This window comes from Vicugna pacos, chromosome X (genome assembly GCF_048564905.1).
Source record: "Vicugna pacos chromosome X, VicPac4, whole genome shotgun sequence".
Taxonomy (NCBI): domain Eukaryota; kingdom Metazoa; phylum Chordata; class Mammalia; order Artiodactyla; family Camelidae; genus Vicugna; species Vicugna pacos.
This window is the reverse complement of record NC_133023.1, coordinates 29,586,610-29,597,776: the sequence shown is the minus strand read 5'-3', so window position 1 is coordinate 29,597,776 and position 11,167 is coordinate 29,586,610. Positions and strand designations below refer to the sequence as shown.

Genomic DNA, 11,167 nt, shown 5'->3' with positions numbered 1-11,167 from the left:
CTGAGGACTGCCAGTAGTGGGATGAGGGTGAGAGGCCAACCTCCTGGGCTAAGTGGTTTCTGATGGCTGAGGGTAGCACTGCAGAAAAAGAGACAGCTGTGAGCCATTCGTAGCCAACTCTGACAGCAGCTGAGGGATGGCTGAGCCAAGGTAATAGGCATCTGGATGAGGCACCAACAGCATCTACTGCATGAATGCTTTTTGGATCTCTGTTCATATCCCTGAATATGCGTATCCATCTCTGTAGAGGTGTGAACTCTCCTCTCTGTTGGCCTCACAGAATCAGAGCCCTGGGCCAGCCAGTCTCCTATTCCCCACTCAGCCTATGAGGTAAATCAAATCAAGTGGCTACATTTTAAGAGCCCAGATAGTTGGCAGAGGAGTGTTGAACACATGCATTATCCCTCCCTGTAGAATATCTTTCTATCCGAGGAACATTTTGTTGTTATTTCCTACTTCCTTCTTTTGTAAAATGAAGGGATGATCTGGATTATTTCTAAATCTCATTCCAGTTTAAAAATTCATTTTCCTAATGATTTTGCTCCAGAAGGCAGCTGTTGTGCTTGCATTGCCTCTGGGAATGAATTTCACAAAAACATTGATTAGAAACTAAGTCTAGTGTCATTGATATAAGTCGGGCACTATTCAAACTGTGAAAAGACTTAGTCCATATGAAGGAATTTGCTTCCATTTGCTCTGACCAAGATTTCTCTATCAATAATTGATATTAAATTTTCTGGACAATTATTGGGGATGAATTTCTTTAAAATATTAAAGAACTGCAGAGTTGATCCCAAATTCCTGCCTCAGTGATCTGTGTCATGTATTTGCCCCACAAAGATGGACAGATGCTATCATTTCCATTATGGAAATCTTAATGGAACTGTGGCAGGAACTGAGGCAGAACACCAAAAGCATCACTGAAGTGTCCCTCTGTGTCTCATTTAATCAAGTGCAAGGTGATATTGAAAAAAATTCCTGATATAAATAATTGATAGTAGGGCTACCCCTACCAGATACTGGCCCTTTGTGTGACTTAAAACAAAGCACCTATTCAGGCTTATGAAATACTGAAAAAGTGTCCCCCTCCTCCAACCCAGGTGGACAACTTACAAAAAAGTCACTCCTTCCTCCTGGCTGTAATGCCTCTAAGGAGGCACCAGACTTTGGTAATTGAAGTGCAGACCAGATTTTAACCCTTATTCACGCCTTTCACCTGAGTCTTTGCACAGAGTACATCTTGCATGTCAGTATATAGTGTTCCTGGTTGTAGAGTCCAATCATTGTGACTTCACTGGTTTTCCATTCTTTGATATGACCTTTCATATTCATCATCAGTCCTATAAAACTGCTGAGTGGTGCCAGGTCTCAAGACATACCCCAACTATCTCCACAATCTAGACATTGATGAGGACTTCTAAGACAAAAAGGTCCAAAAAGAATGTGTTCTGGAAACCCTCTCTGTAAGTATTCTTCACTCATTTTTATCACGTGAGAAGATTTGCCTTGGAACTTTGGCATTGGACCAAGTGGCCCTCACCATTTTAACTAAAGTTCTAAGGTCATCTATTTGTGTAGGAGGTCTGATGTGGCATTGCCACGCTAACCTATGCGAGTCTTTCTGCTTGGCGATTTACAATAGTCAGATCATTAGCCCAATATTCGTTGATCTGACACTGAATTATTTTTATAAAGTTCCTAAAAGTTTATCACTGGAGAAAAAAATTTTAAAAAAAAACTGATAATTCTTCCCCAACATGGAAAGCATTGGCAGTGTAATCACATGATGTTTTTACTTCCAGTGTTACAATGGAGAAAGCCTGGAAGAGAGGAGCTCTTTGGCTAGTTATAGTAATTAAGTCAATAGGGTCTATTATGTACACGAGCGACCCAAGGGTCATTGCTAGAGTTTTTGTTACTCTCTGTCATTGCTGTAGTTACCTAGAAAAGGGAATCAGGGAGGAGAGGGTAAAAAGAAACAGGAAATAAAAATAGCTTTGGAAAAATTAATATTCAGTTTTCCTCCCCTGTTTTCTTTATTCCTGATAATGAAATAATGTCTTCTTAAGATGAAAAGTTAAGAAAGCAAATAAATTCCTACAAGTTTGGGTTGAGAACAGTGTTAAATAGTGTTCATAAAAAAGAAAGCTCTGGGACATTTTGAGGTAAAGTGACTATATTTTGGCAAGAAAATGGTACAAGTTCTTTCTGATTGAGGGAAGGAAATTATACCTTATATTTGGTTCAAAGAATAACCAGTAAAGAGATGAGAGTTCGTCACCATGGGGGACCATTTAGAAAGTGGGAGGATACTCAGGATTATGTTCTTTGTATGTTGTCAGTTTGAGGGAGAGCCTCCACAGCCCACATGGCACCTTCTGGTTAAGTCGTTCCTATACTTTCTGCTGAAAAAAGATAGTCCACAAAACTCCACTCTTTCTTTCTTAAGCGCTCCCAATAAATGGCCATAAACATGAAAGTCACCTTTGATGTTTGCTAGAAAAATTGATTTTTCCTGTAATATTATAAGCCTTCCCCCTCCCTACAAAATATGTTTTATGGCATCTTCATTGCAAATCTAATTTTAACTAAAGATTTCAAATTATATCATAATAATTCAACAATACAAATTTTGTTCACCCACAAGAGACGTCTACCTTTAATTACATAATAATCCAGTAATGCAAATTTTTATTATCTTGAAGAAAAATTAGAGGAGAAAAATGAGCTAAAATGTGGCAAGCAGTAGATTTATGGAAATATCCAGCATGTAGTGTGATTAGATGCATGACAAGCAGGAACATGAAAAAATTAAATTGCTCCTGCTGGAGAATTTTAACCTACGAAAATGTCACTAATGGATCTTCTGTTCCTAGCTAGGTATCCATGGTTTTAACACTTGTTCACAAAGTCTTCTTTAGGCTTATAACATTAAGTATTCACAATAGAAAAGAGATGTATGCTCTCAAAGGACCGTCCTTCCTTCCACAAATGACTGGAAAAAAAACTCCAGAGTTTGGACACAATTATAGCTATTTTCTAAGATTTTCATCATTTGCCTCCGTAAGTGAATGTCTACCTCATTTGCCTGAAAATTGTACTACATCAGCAAGATGGATCATTTGGCGTCCTTGTTGGTCCTGGGGGATATGAACACAGCCCACAGATCTACCAGCAGCTGACTGCCTGGTAAATGTTTACTTATAAATTAGTGTGGGTGATAATTTATTAAGGTAATAAGCATAGATTGCATTTAATGGCTTAGACATTATGTGTTATGAATGCAGTATTTTATGTTTAGTTGAAGCATATGTATATGATTATTAATATGGTACCCAACTGTAACTCAGAAATTGTGAATTAAAGAGTTTAAACCAAGTTAGGCCATGTATTACAGTGCATCAGCACTTAAATTCAGGAAGGTTTCACAATGGCAAAGCAATATCATATCGTTCACTCATACCATGTATCAGGATTTGTTTATTAGATTCTCTTCTCCTTCCCTCATAAACTGACTCATTCTGTCACTGAAGAACACGGTTTCTCTTTTGACAAGCATCACGGAATCAAAACTTTGGCTTCTGGAGCTGAGGCGAGTAATCTGTCAGCAGGGACACCATGACAGCCTAGGATGATATGCAGAGAAAAAGAAAGAAAGAAATGGGTAAACATTAGCAGGAGTCTGCTTAGGGACCTGTGGAGGGGGATCTGGGTTGCAGCTTTGAAGGCCTGTGGTTGACATGTGTTTCCCCAAGGAAATGATAGCAGGGCAGTTCTGAACTAATACTTATTTTTATTTGGATGAAGACAGGTCAGGAGGGATCAGGGTGACTCAAATATATACACAAACACCATGCTTATTTAGGCCTCATTCCAGGACTAGTCGGGGAGAGAGTTGAAATAAGATACCAAGATGGTAGCCGTGACTGAATTTTCCAGTCATAAGTGAAACATAGGTATTGGTTGGTTTTAGACAGATACAGAGTCCCTCCCATCCTTTCCTTGACACTACGGTTTGGGTAGTTGTAACCTGGAGAAGTTTACAATACATCAGATGTAGAGTAGTAAAAGTAAATCACTTGGGTTAATGAATAATGTCTTTCTGACTCTGGGTCCTCATGAAACAATATTTATAACCAAGAGTACAGCTTCCCATTAGGCTGTTGGCTACGAATGCTAATTGTCACTTTTACTCTTCCCAACTTCCACAATAATGACAATAGTAATAATATAAGAAACAATGGTGACGGGTGTTTATTGAATGCTTAACTGTGTACCAGACTGAGGGCCGTACCATGTGTTAGTCAGTTAAAAAATATTTGCCAGGCATTGCACAAGGTGCTGCAGTGAGGTAGAGAGAAGTGTTTATGCGTGATCTCATTTAATGCAACAACCTTCTAAGGTAGCTTCTGTTACTATCATTTATAGCTGAGGGACCCAATCTTGGAAATAACAGAGAGCACAGAACTGGGTTTGGACCCAAGTTTCTCTGACTTCACTCTTAAGAGGTAGCTTTACTGCCTCTCCAGTACTTGCTCTTTCTTTTCAACCGTACTGTACATGTGACCCTATCCATTAGCAGAAGTGCAGGTCTTACATTTAAAATGCGTTCATTGAACGTATTTATTGAACAGCTACTGTGTGCTGAGCCCTGTGCCGACTGCTTTATGTGCATCATGCTGTTTAGTATCTATGACTACTGGGTGAGGGAGGAAGAGATGTCAAATACAGATGAAGAAACTGAAGCATAGGTATTTTCCTGAGTGGTGGTAGTAAGGGATGGGTCTGTACCTGCCTGGCCTAGACCTTGACCACTATGCTCAGATGACACTTACCTCATTTAATCCTCACAACCTTATGAGTTGTTTCAATTTTATCCCCATTTTCATATGAATAAATTGGGCTTAGAGGAGTTACAGTACTTGCCCAAGATCACACAGAGAGCCAGAATTATAATGTGATTTCCAAAGCCCACGTTCTAGAACCAACCAGTACTCTATATTGCCTTTAGGCTACAAAAATGTATTGAGCACATATTTAGGGGCAGGTACCATTTGTCAGGTACCATTCTAGGTATGATGAAGGACATTACAGACAATATCAATGCTCTTATGAAGGAATTTTCATTATACGGAAGGGACAGGCAGCAAACAAATAAGAAAATATCAAATAGTGACAGATGTTATTAGAAAATAAAATAAAAAACAGGATGAAGGAGGCTGGGGAACCACTTAAGAGTGGGTGGCCAGAGAAGACCTTGTTAAAGGAATGACATTTAAGTTGAGATCTGAATGACAAGAAGAAAGTGGGAAGGTCAAACTCTGGGATAAGAACATCCTTCAGGTAAAATATTTTAGAGTTTTCTATGGTTTCCTGGGACAACATCTCAGGTTTGGTTTTGTTTTTAATGGTCATTATATGTGTCAAATTTATTTTCAAATGTTAAATCTTAATCAGTTTGGAGTAGAGATGCCAGATTTAGTGAAAGAAAGGAAGAGGAGGAAGGGAGGAAAGAAGGAAGGAAGACAAATTGGCATTTTGGATAAATGACAATTTTTTTAAACTATATGTTCCCAGAAATTGAATGGGACATATCTATACTAATTATTTATTGTTTATTTGAAACCCCAATTTAACCAGGTATCCTGTATTTTATCTGGCACCCCTGACTTGGAGAGAAGAGACTATAGAAGACTGTGAATTACATCTGCAATATCGTTGTAGTTCTAAGGGTCATCCTGATAGCAGTACTTTGAAGTGTCAGATTTTTTGGGTCCCTTTAGGTTACTTTAGCTCCACAGTAAAGTTTGTAGGCAGAGGAATGAAACTACCTGACTTTTCGTGAGTCCTTCAGCTTTACTCATTATTGAAAAATACAAAAGCAAACTTTGTGGGGAGGAGAGGGTGTGCATGTTGTTTTTTTCAACAGATCCAAAGGCCTGTGCACTATGGAGAGAATTATGTGATTATTGGAGTGTTCTGAACAGCACTGCTGGAAATCACCCAGCATGGAGGCCTTAAAAAGCTCCCCTGAGTACTGAAAGAGTGCATTTTTGCTTTAAAAATGTCCTATGCTTTTAGAACAAGCCCTTCAGCTTATTTAGTTATTACATCAGTCATTATGGGCACCTTAGGACTTGAGGCCAGATTGTATCTTTCCTTCCTTCTTCTGTCCTGAAATTATGTGTGTAGTAGAAATCATTCTCTAGACAGTAGTGCTATCCAGTAGGACTTTCTGCAATGATGGAAATGTTCTATGTCTGTGCTGTCAAATACAAATAGTGCAGCCACCAGCCGTATGTGGCTATTGAGCACTTGAAATGTGGTTAGTATGTCTGAAGAATTGAATCTTATATTTTATTATATTTTAATTAGCGTAAGTCTAAATTTAAATAGCCATATGTGCCTAGTGGCTACTGTATTGGATAGGGAAATTCTAGAGGAAAACACGTGTTGTGCCTTTGGAACATCCCAGAAAAAACTGTCACAGCAGTGCTGAACCTAAATGCCATTCTAAATAAGCTAAGAAGAATTTCTTGGCCTATAAAATAGGAATTTAGACTTAGACAATCGCTAAGGTCTCATCCCACTTGAAAATGTCATGTTTCTATGAATTGTACAGACCGTGTGGGAACTGCACAATATTCATTTTTTTAAATCTCCAATGCCTGGCAGCGGGCCTGACACACAGTAGACACTCAGTATATGACTGCCGAATGAACTTGACTCTAATCAGATGACTCAGAGACATAAAAAAGATAGCGTGTGTGTCACCACCTCCCTTCCAGAATTCATTGCAGATATCACTAGTCAGTTTTGCCACTTTTTCTTTCCAAGACCACAGGCAAGCTTAGAACCTTCTGAACATAGGACTCTAAGTAGCCTGTTGATGAGATTGCGGACCTAAGATTAAAAATATTTGCCATCTATATAGCTTGATCTGCTTATTTTATCTGTGAGGAAACTAGGACCTAGGGAGGTAACACTTATGCAAGATGACACAGCTGACTCGTATCAAAGACAGAGAATTCACATCTCCTCACTCCTAGTCGAGATTAGATTCTCTACCTTCTTTTAATATGGCCATGCCTCTTGTTTTCTTTAAAATGTATTTTCCCATTAGGGCAAATGGGTACCTCAGCTAGGTGGGAGATGGAGAGATGGTGGTAGGACTTAGAAAGATGGAAAATGGGTGGGCATAAGATTTCACTGTGTGTTTGTATATATATATATATATATGCACACGCAGGTAGATATATTCTTGTAAACATTTCAACTATGTGAATACATTATGTACTTAATTTTTAAAGTAAATTCAATTAAAATATGTACTTAGTAAGCTTTTTAAAAATTCAGAAGTGCAGAGCATCTTCATAAATGATATTTTAGAAAGCTTACTTTTAATTTCCACCTCCCCCCACCGAATTTCTAGAAAGGACCTTTAACAGATTTGGGTTGATTTACCTTTATAACTTCAGTCATATTCTGATAAAGAATAGAGCTTGAGGAAAATTTTTTGCTACATTTCTTCCTGAGGTATATGGTTGGAGAGCTCACATTTTCTTTTTTGTCATCTGGATCTTTGCTACTCAAAATGTGGGCTGCAGGACAGCAGCATCTGCATTACCTGGGTGCTTGTTAGAAATGCTGAATCTTGGGCCCCATCTCAGACCCCCTAAATCCAAATCTGCACTTTAACAATATCCCTAGGTGATCCCTAATGGACATTAAAGCTTCTAGATGACGTGACAATTATCATTTTAGCCAAAAGTTAATGTCCTGAGGTGGCAAGCTGGAAGGTACAGTAAAACAAATATCATCCCTCTTATTAGACAAATTTAGGCCTGATGTACAACTTTTTTTTTCTCGTGCTATACAGTGTAATCTTGTTTATCTATTCTACAATTTTGAAATCCAAGTCTATCCCTTCCCACCCTCCACCCCCCTGGCAACCACAAGTCTGTATTCTCTGTCTATGAGTCTATTCTGATATACAACTTTTCATTGCAAAGGGAGTCATGATTGGCTTCTAATCAGCCAGAATGGAGCTCAAATCTCTCCTGGTCACTGCATTAGATCAACAATGAAGATGATAATGGTGATAATTATAATAACAATATTTACAGTGTATTAGATAACATGAAATGTTTTACATGTATTATTTTAATGATCACAATAACCCTATCTACCCCTATTTATAGATTATATAAATAATTAGCAGACAGTCCTTTCCAGCTTGTTTCTGTCTACTCCAGATGTTGAAAGCTATAAACTACATATCCCAGACTCCCTTGCACCTGGGGTGCAGGCATGCCACTCAGCTGCATCTTGGAGCCATTGTGACTTGGAGCCATAAGTGAACATGCAGTGGAAGCCATATTTGGTCAATTGGATCTCGTGGTCCATATGCAGGTGGAGGTATCTGGTTCAGCTGGGGAAGCTATAATGGAGTATCTGACATTTAGTTTCCAGGGCATTAGGTACCAGGCTATGTGTGGCTGTGTCAGTGGTGTTTTGGCTACAAAATAACCACAGTGTTATTGGGCAATGTTCCTGCCTGTGTTGTTTCTGAATATGTGGTATACAAGAATGATTCACTGCACTCTCTCTCCTAAGAGATTATGGGAGGTGTCTAAAACTTGAACAAATTCCTTTTTCTTTATTAACCTGGAGTGGACTCTATTGTTTGACAGTTAGACTCTGGATGGTTTAGTAATTGAGATGAGTTAAATCACTAAAAGCGGTGCTAAATTGTGGCACTTGAGTATTCTGATTTCCAGAGAAGAAAGTAATGTTTGAGATATTGTGAAGCAGAGATGTGAAGTTAATATTTCCTAGAATAGTGGTGATGAAGATGAAACTAGTGGCATTTTGTTAAAGAGACTAATAATTTTTAAGATTAGTTTTGCTGCAATTCTGCAGATGTTCTATATCTAAAAACAAACGTGTCCGTATGGCTAAAGTTAGTAGAGAACCAAAACAATTATCTAGGCAAGGAGAGAAAGGAAGAAAGAGGGGAGGAAGGAAATAAGATTTCTTTGAATGCCCATTTTGTGCCAGCCACTGAATTAGGGGCTTCTATAAACATTATCAAGGGGATTACAAAATTACTGCATAAGAATTTACAATTTATAATGGTTGGCAGGCAATGGTGGCAGGTGCCCAGGCTGATCAACAACAGTAAGAGTTTGGACTAAAATAGGTATATTTAGATGGGGATCAGGTTTACTCCATTAAAAATACACAATAGATGCTAATAAGCAATAATACTCTATTATGAACTTTCTGAGGAAAAAAATAGATGCCATATCAGCAACTAATGTAGGTGGATAATCCTGGTTGCTTATTATTTACCAAAAGGCACGAATGACCAAGTTGGGGCCACATGGAGAACTCCCTATCCTCCAGTCTCCATTTCTTGCTTACCATGATTGTCCATTTTCTGTTTTCAGCCTCTGGGAAGACTAGTGATCGTGGAGAATAAAACACTTCATCGTCCACTTCTTCTGGCTTTCTGGGCAAGCAGTGTAAAAATGTCCAGTCAGAGGCAGCAACTTTAGCAGTCTAAAGAAAAGATGAAGGTAAGACTGTGTTTTGACTATTTTATGCGGCTATCACATTTGTCGTCTTCAGAGTCAGAGTCTCTGACTCTGACCTAGAGTCAGAGGTCAATGCAAAGGGAGAGATCAAGGGGAAGAGTGAGGGTTTAAGCTCAAGGCACCCAGCGGAAATGCATATGGTACTTTCAGCTTACAAACCTTTATAGTCATTTTTAATTTGGAAGATTATCACTCCAAATTAAACCACTAACTCAATTTTCTGGTACTCTGTCTAGTGGGATAGTGGACGTTTCAATAAAGAGCTCTACTATTGTAATATGTGGCTAATAGCAAAAGTCACCAATTATACCCCAGTATATTTTAAAGGTTGCTTTTATATCCTTGTTGTTATATTATTAGCTTATCTCCAAATTATTGTCTTTAGCACTTGAAGCATACTTCATTACTAGTTAAAAAAATTTTGAAAAAGAGCTCTGAGATGGGAGTGCATTAAACAGGATTATGGGCACTATGCACTAGATGCTTCATTCTTTTTTTTTTAATTGAAGTACAGTCAGTTACAATGTGTCAATTTCTGCTGTACAGCACAATGTCCCCGTCATGCATATACATACATATATTCATTTTCATATTCTAGATGGTTCATTCTTAATGCAAATGTCCTAACAATTTTAATTTTCTCCAACAGTTAATGCCTGAAAGTTACATTTTCCCATCCATTTTCATTGTTCACTTAGATTCAAAACTACATTCCCTCATAGCTTCTTACCTCAAAGTTACTACCTTTGTACTAAATTTTTTTTTGGTTTTGTACAAAAAACAATAGAAAACGGGCCAAGGATATGGTATGATGTGATGTGATATGATGATATGAATGGATATGACAGCAGTTTTATAGAAAAAAGATATGGAAATGGCCAATAAACTTGCAAAGGTGTTTAACCCCATTAGTAATCAGAGAAATGAAAATTTTAAAAAGCACGAGATATAGATTTTTAAATATTAAAAATGTAAATAGCAACAAAGAATGGAGAGAGTGTGGAGGGAGTTTAAATTGTCAATCCTTTTTGGATGGGCAATTTAGCAACATTCCTTGTATTTTAAAAAGTATATGCCACTTCACCCAGAAAGTCTTCTTCTAGGGATCTATTCTCTAGTAATACCTGCACAAAGAAATATATATATAAGGATCTTCATTGCAGCATTGTTTATAATCGGCATAATTGGAAATAGCCTAATTTTTCAACAGGAAGCATTTTAAGTAAAATATGATCCACTCATACTTTGGAATTCAATGCAGCCACTGAAAAGAGTGAAAACTATCTAAATGAATGGACAAGAAAACCTAAGATTTGTTATTTGGAAAAAATAAGTCAGAATAATACGTCTAATCTACCATTTATGATAAATCAATATTTGTGTGTGTGTGTGTGTGTGTGTAGGCATATGTAAATACACAGAAGAGGTCTGCAAAGAGACACAACAAATTGTTTAACAGTGGCTACCTCTGAGAATAGTCACTGTGAAGGGGATGGGGAAAATACATTTTTACTTTTTATTTTTCAAACTTCATTACGTTGTCATGTATAAATAAGGAGCTTGTATTT

General features: G+C 37.8%; 1 protein-coding gene across 1 annotated transcript in view; it reads right to left on the bottom strand.

The window, feature by feature from the left end:
- Positions 1 to 2,566: 2,566 nt before the first annotated feature.
- OTC (ornithine transcarbamylase) overlaps positions 2,567 to 11,167 on the bottom strand; it is a 55,381-nt gene continuing 46,780 nt past the window's right edge. The window contains exons 9-10 of the mRNA XM_006211834.3: positions 9,427 to 9,564; positions 2,567 to 3,626 (exon numbers count right to left, since the gene is read on the bottom strand). Of these exons, the coding sequence (XP_006211896.1) occupies positions 3,567 to 3,626; positions 9,427 to 9,564 (198 nt within the window). The 3' untranslated portion in view covers positions 2,567 to 3,566. The remainder of the gene's footprint in view (positions 3,627 to 9,426; positions 9,565 to 11,167) is intronic.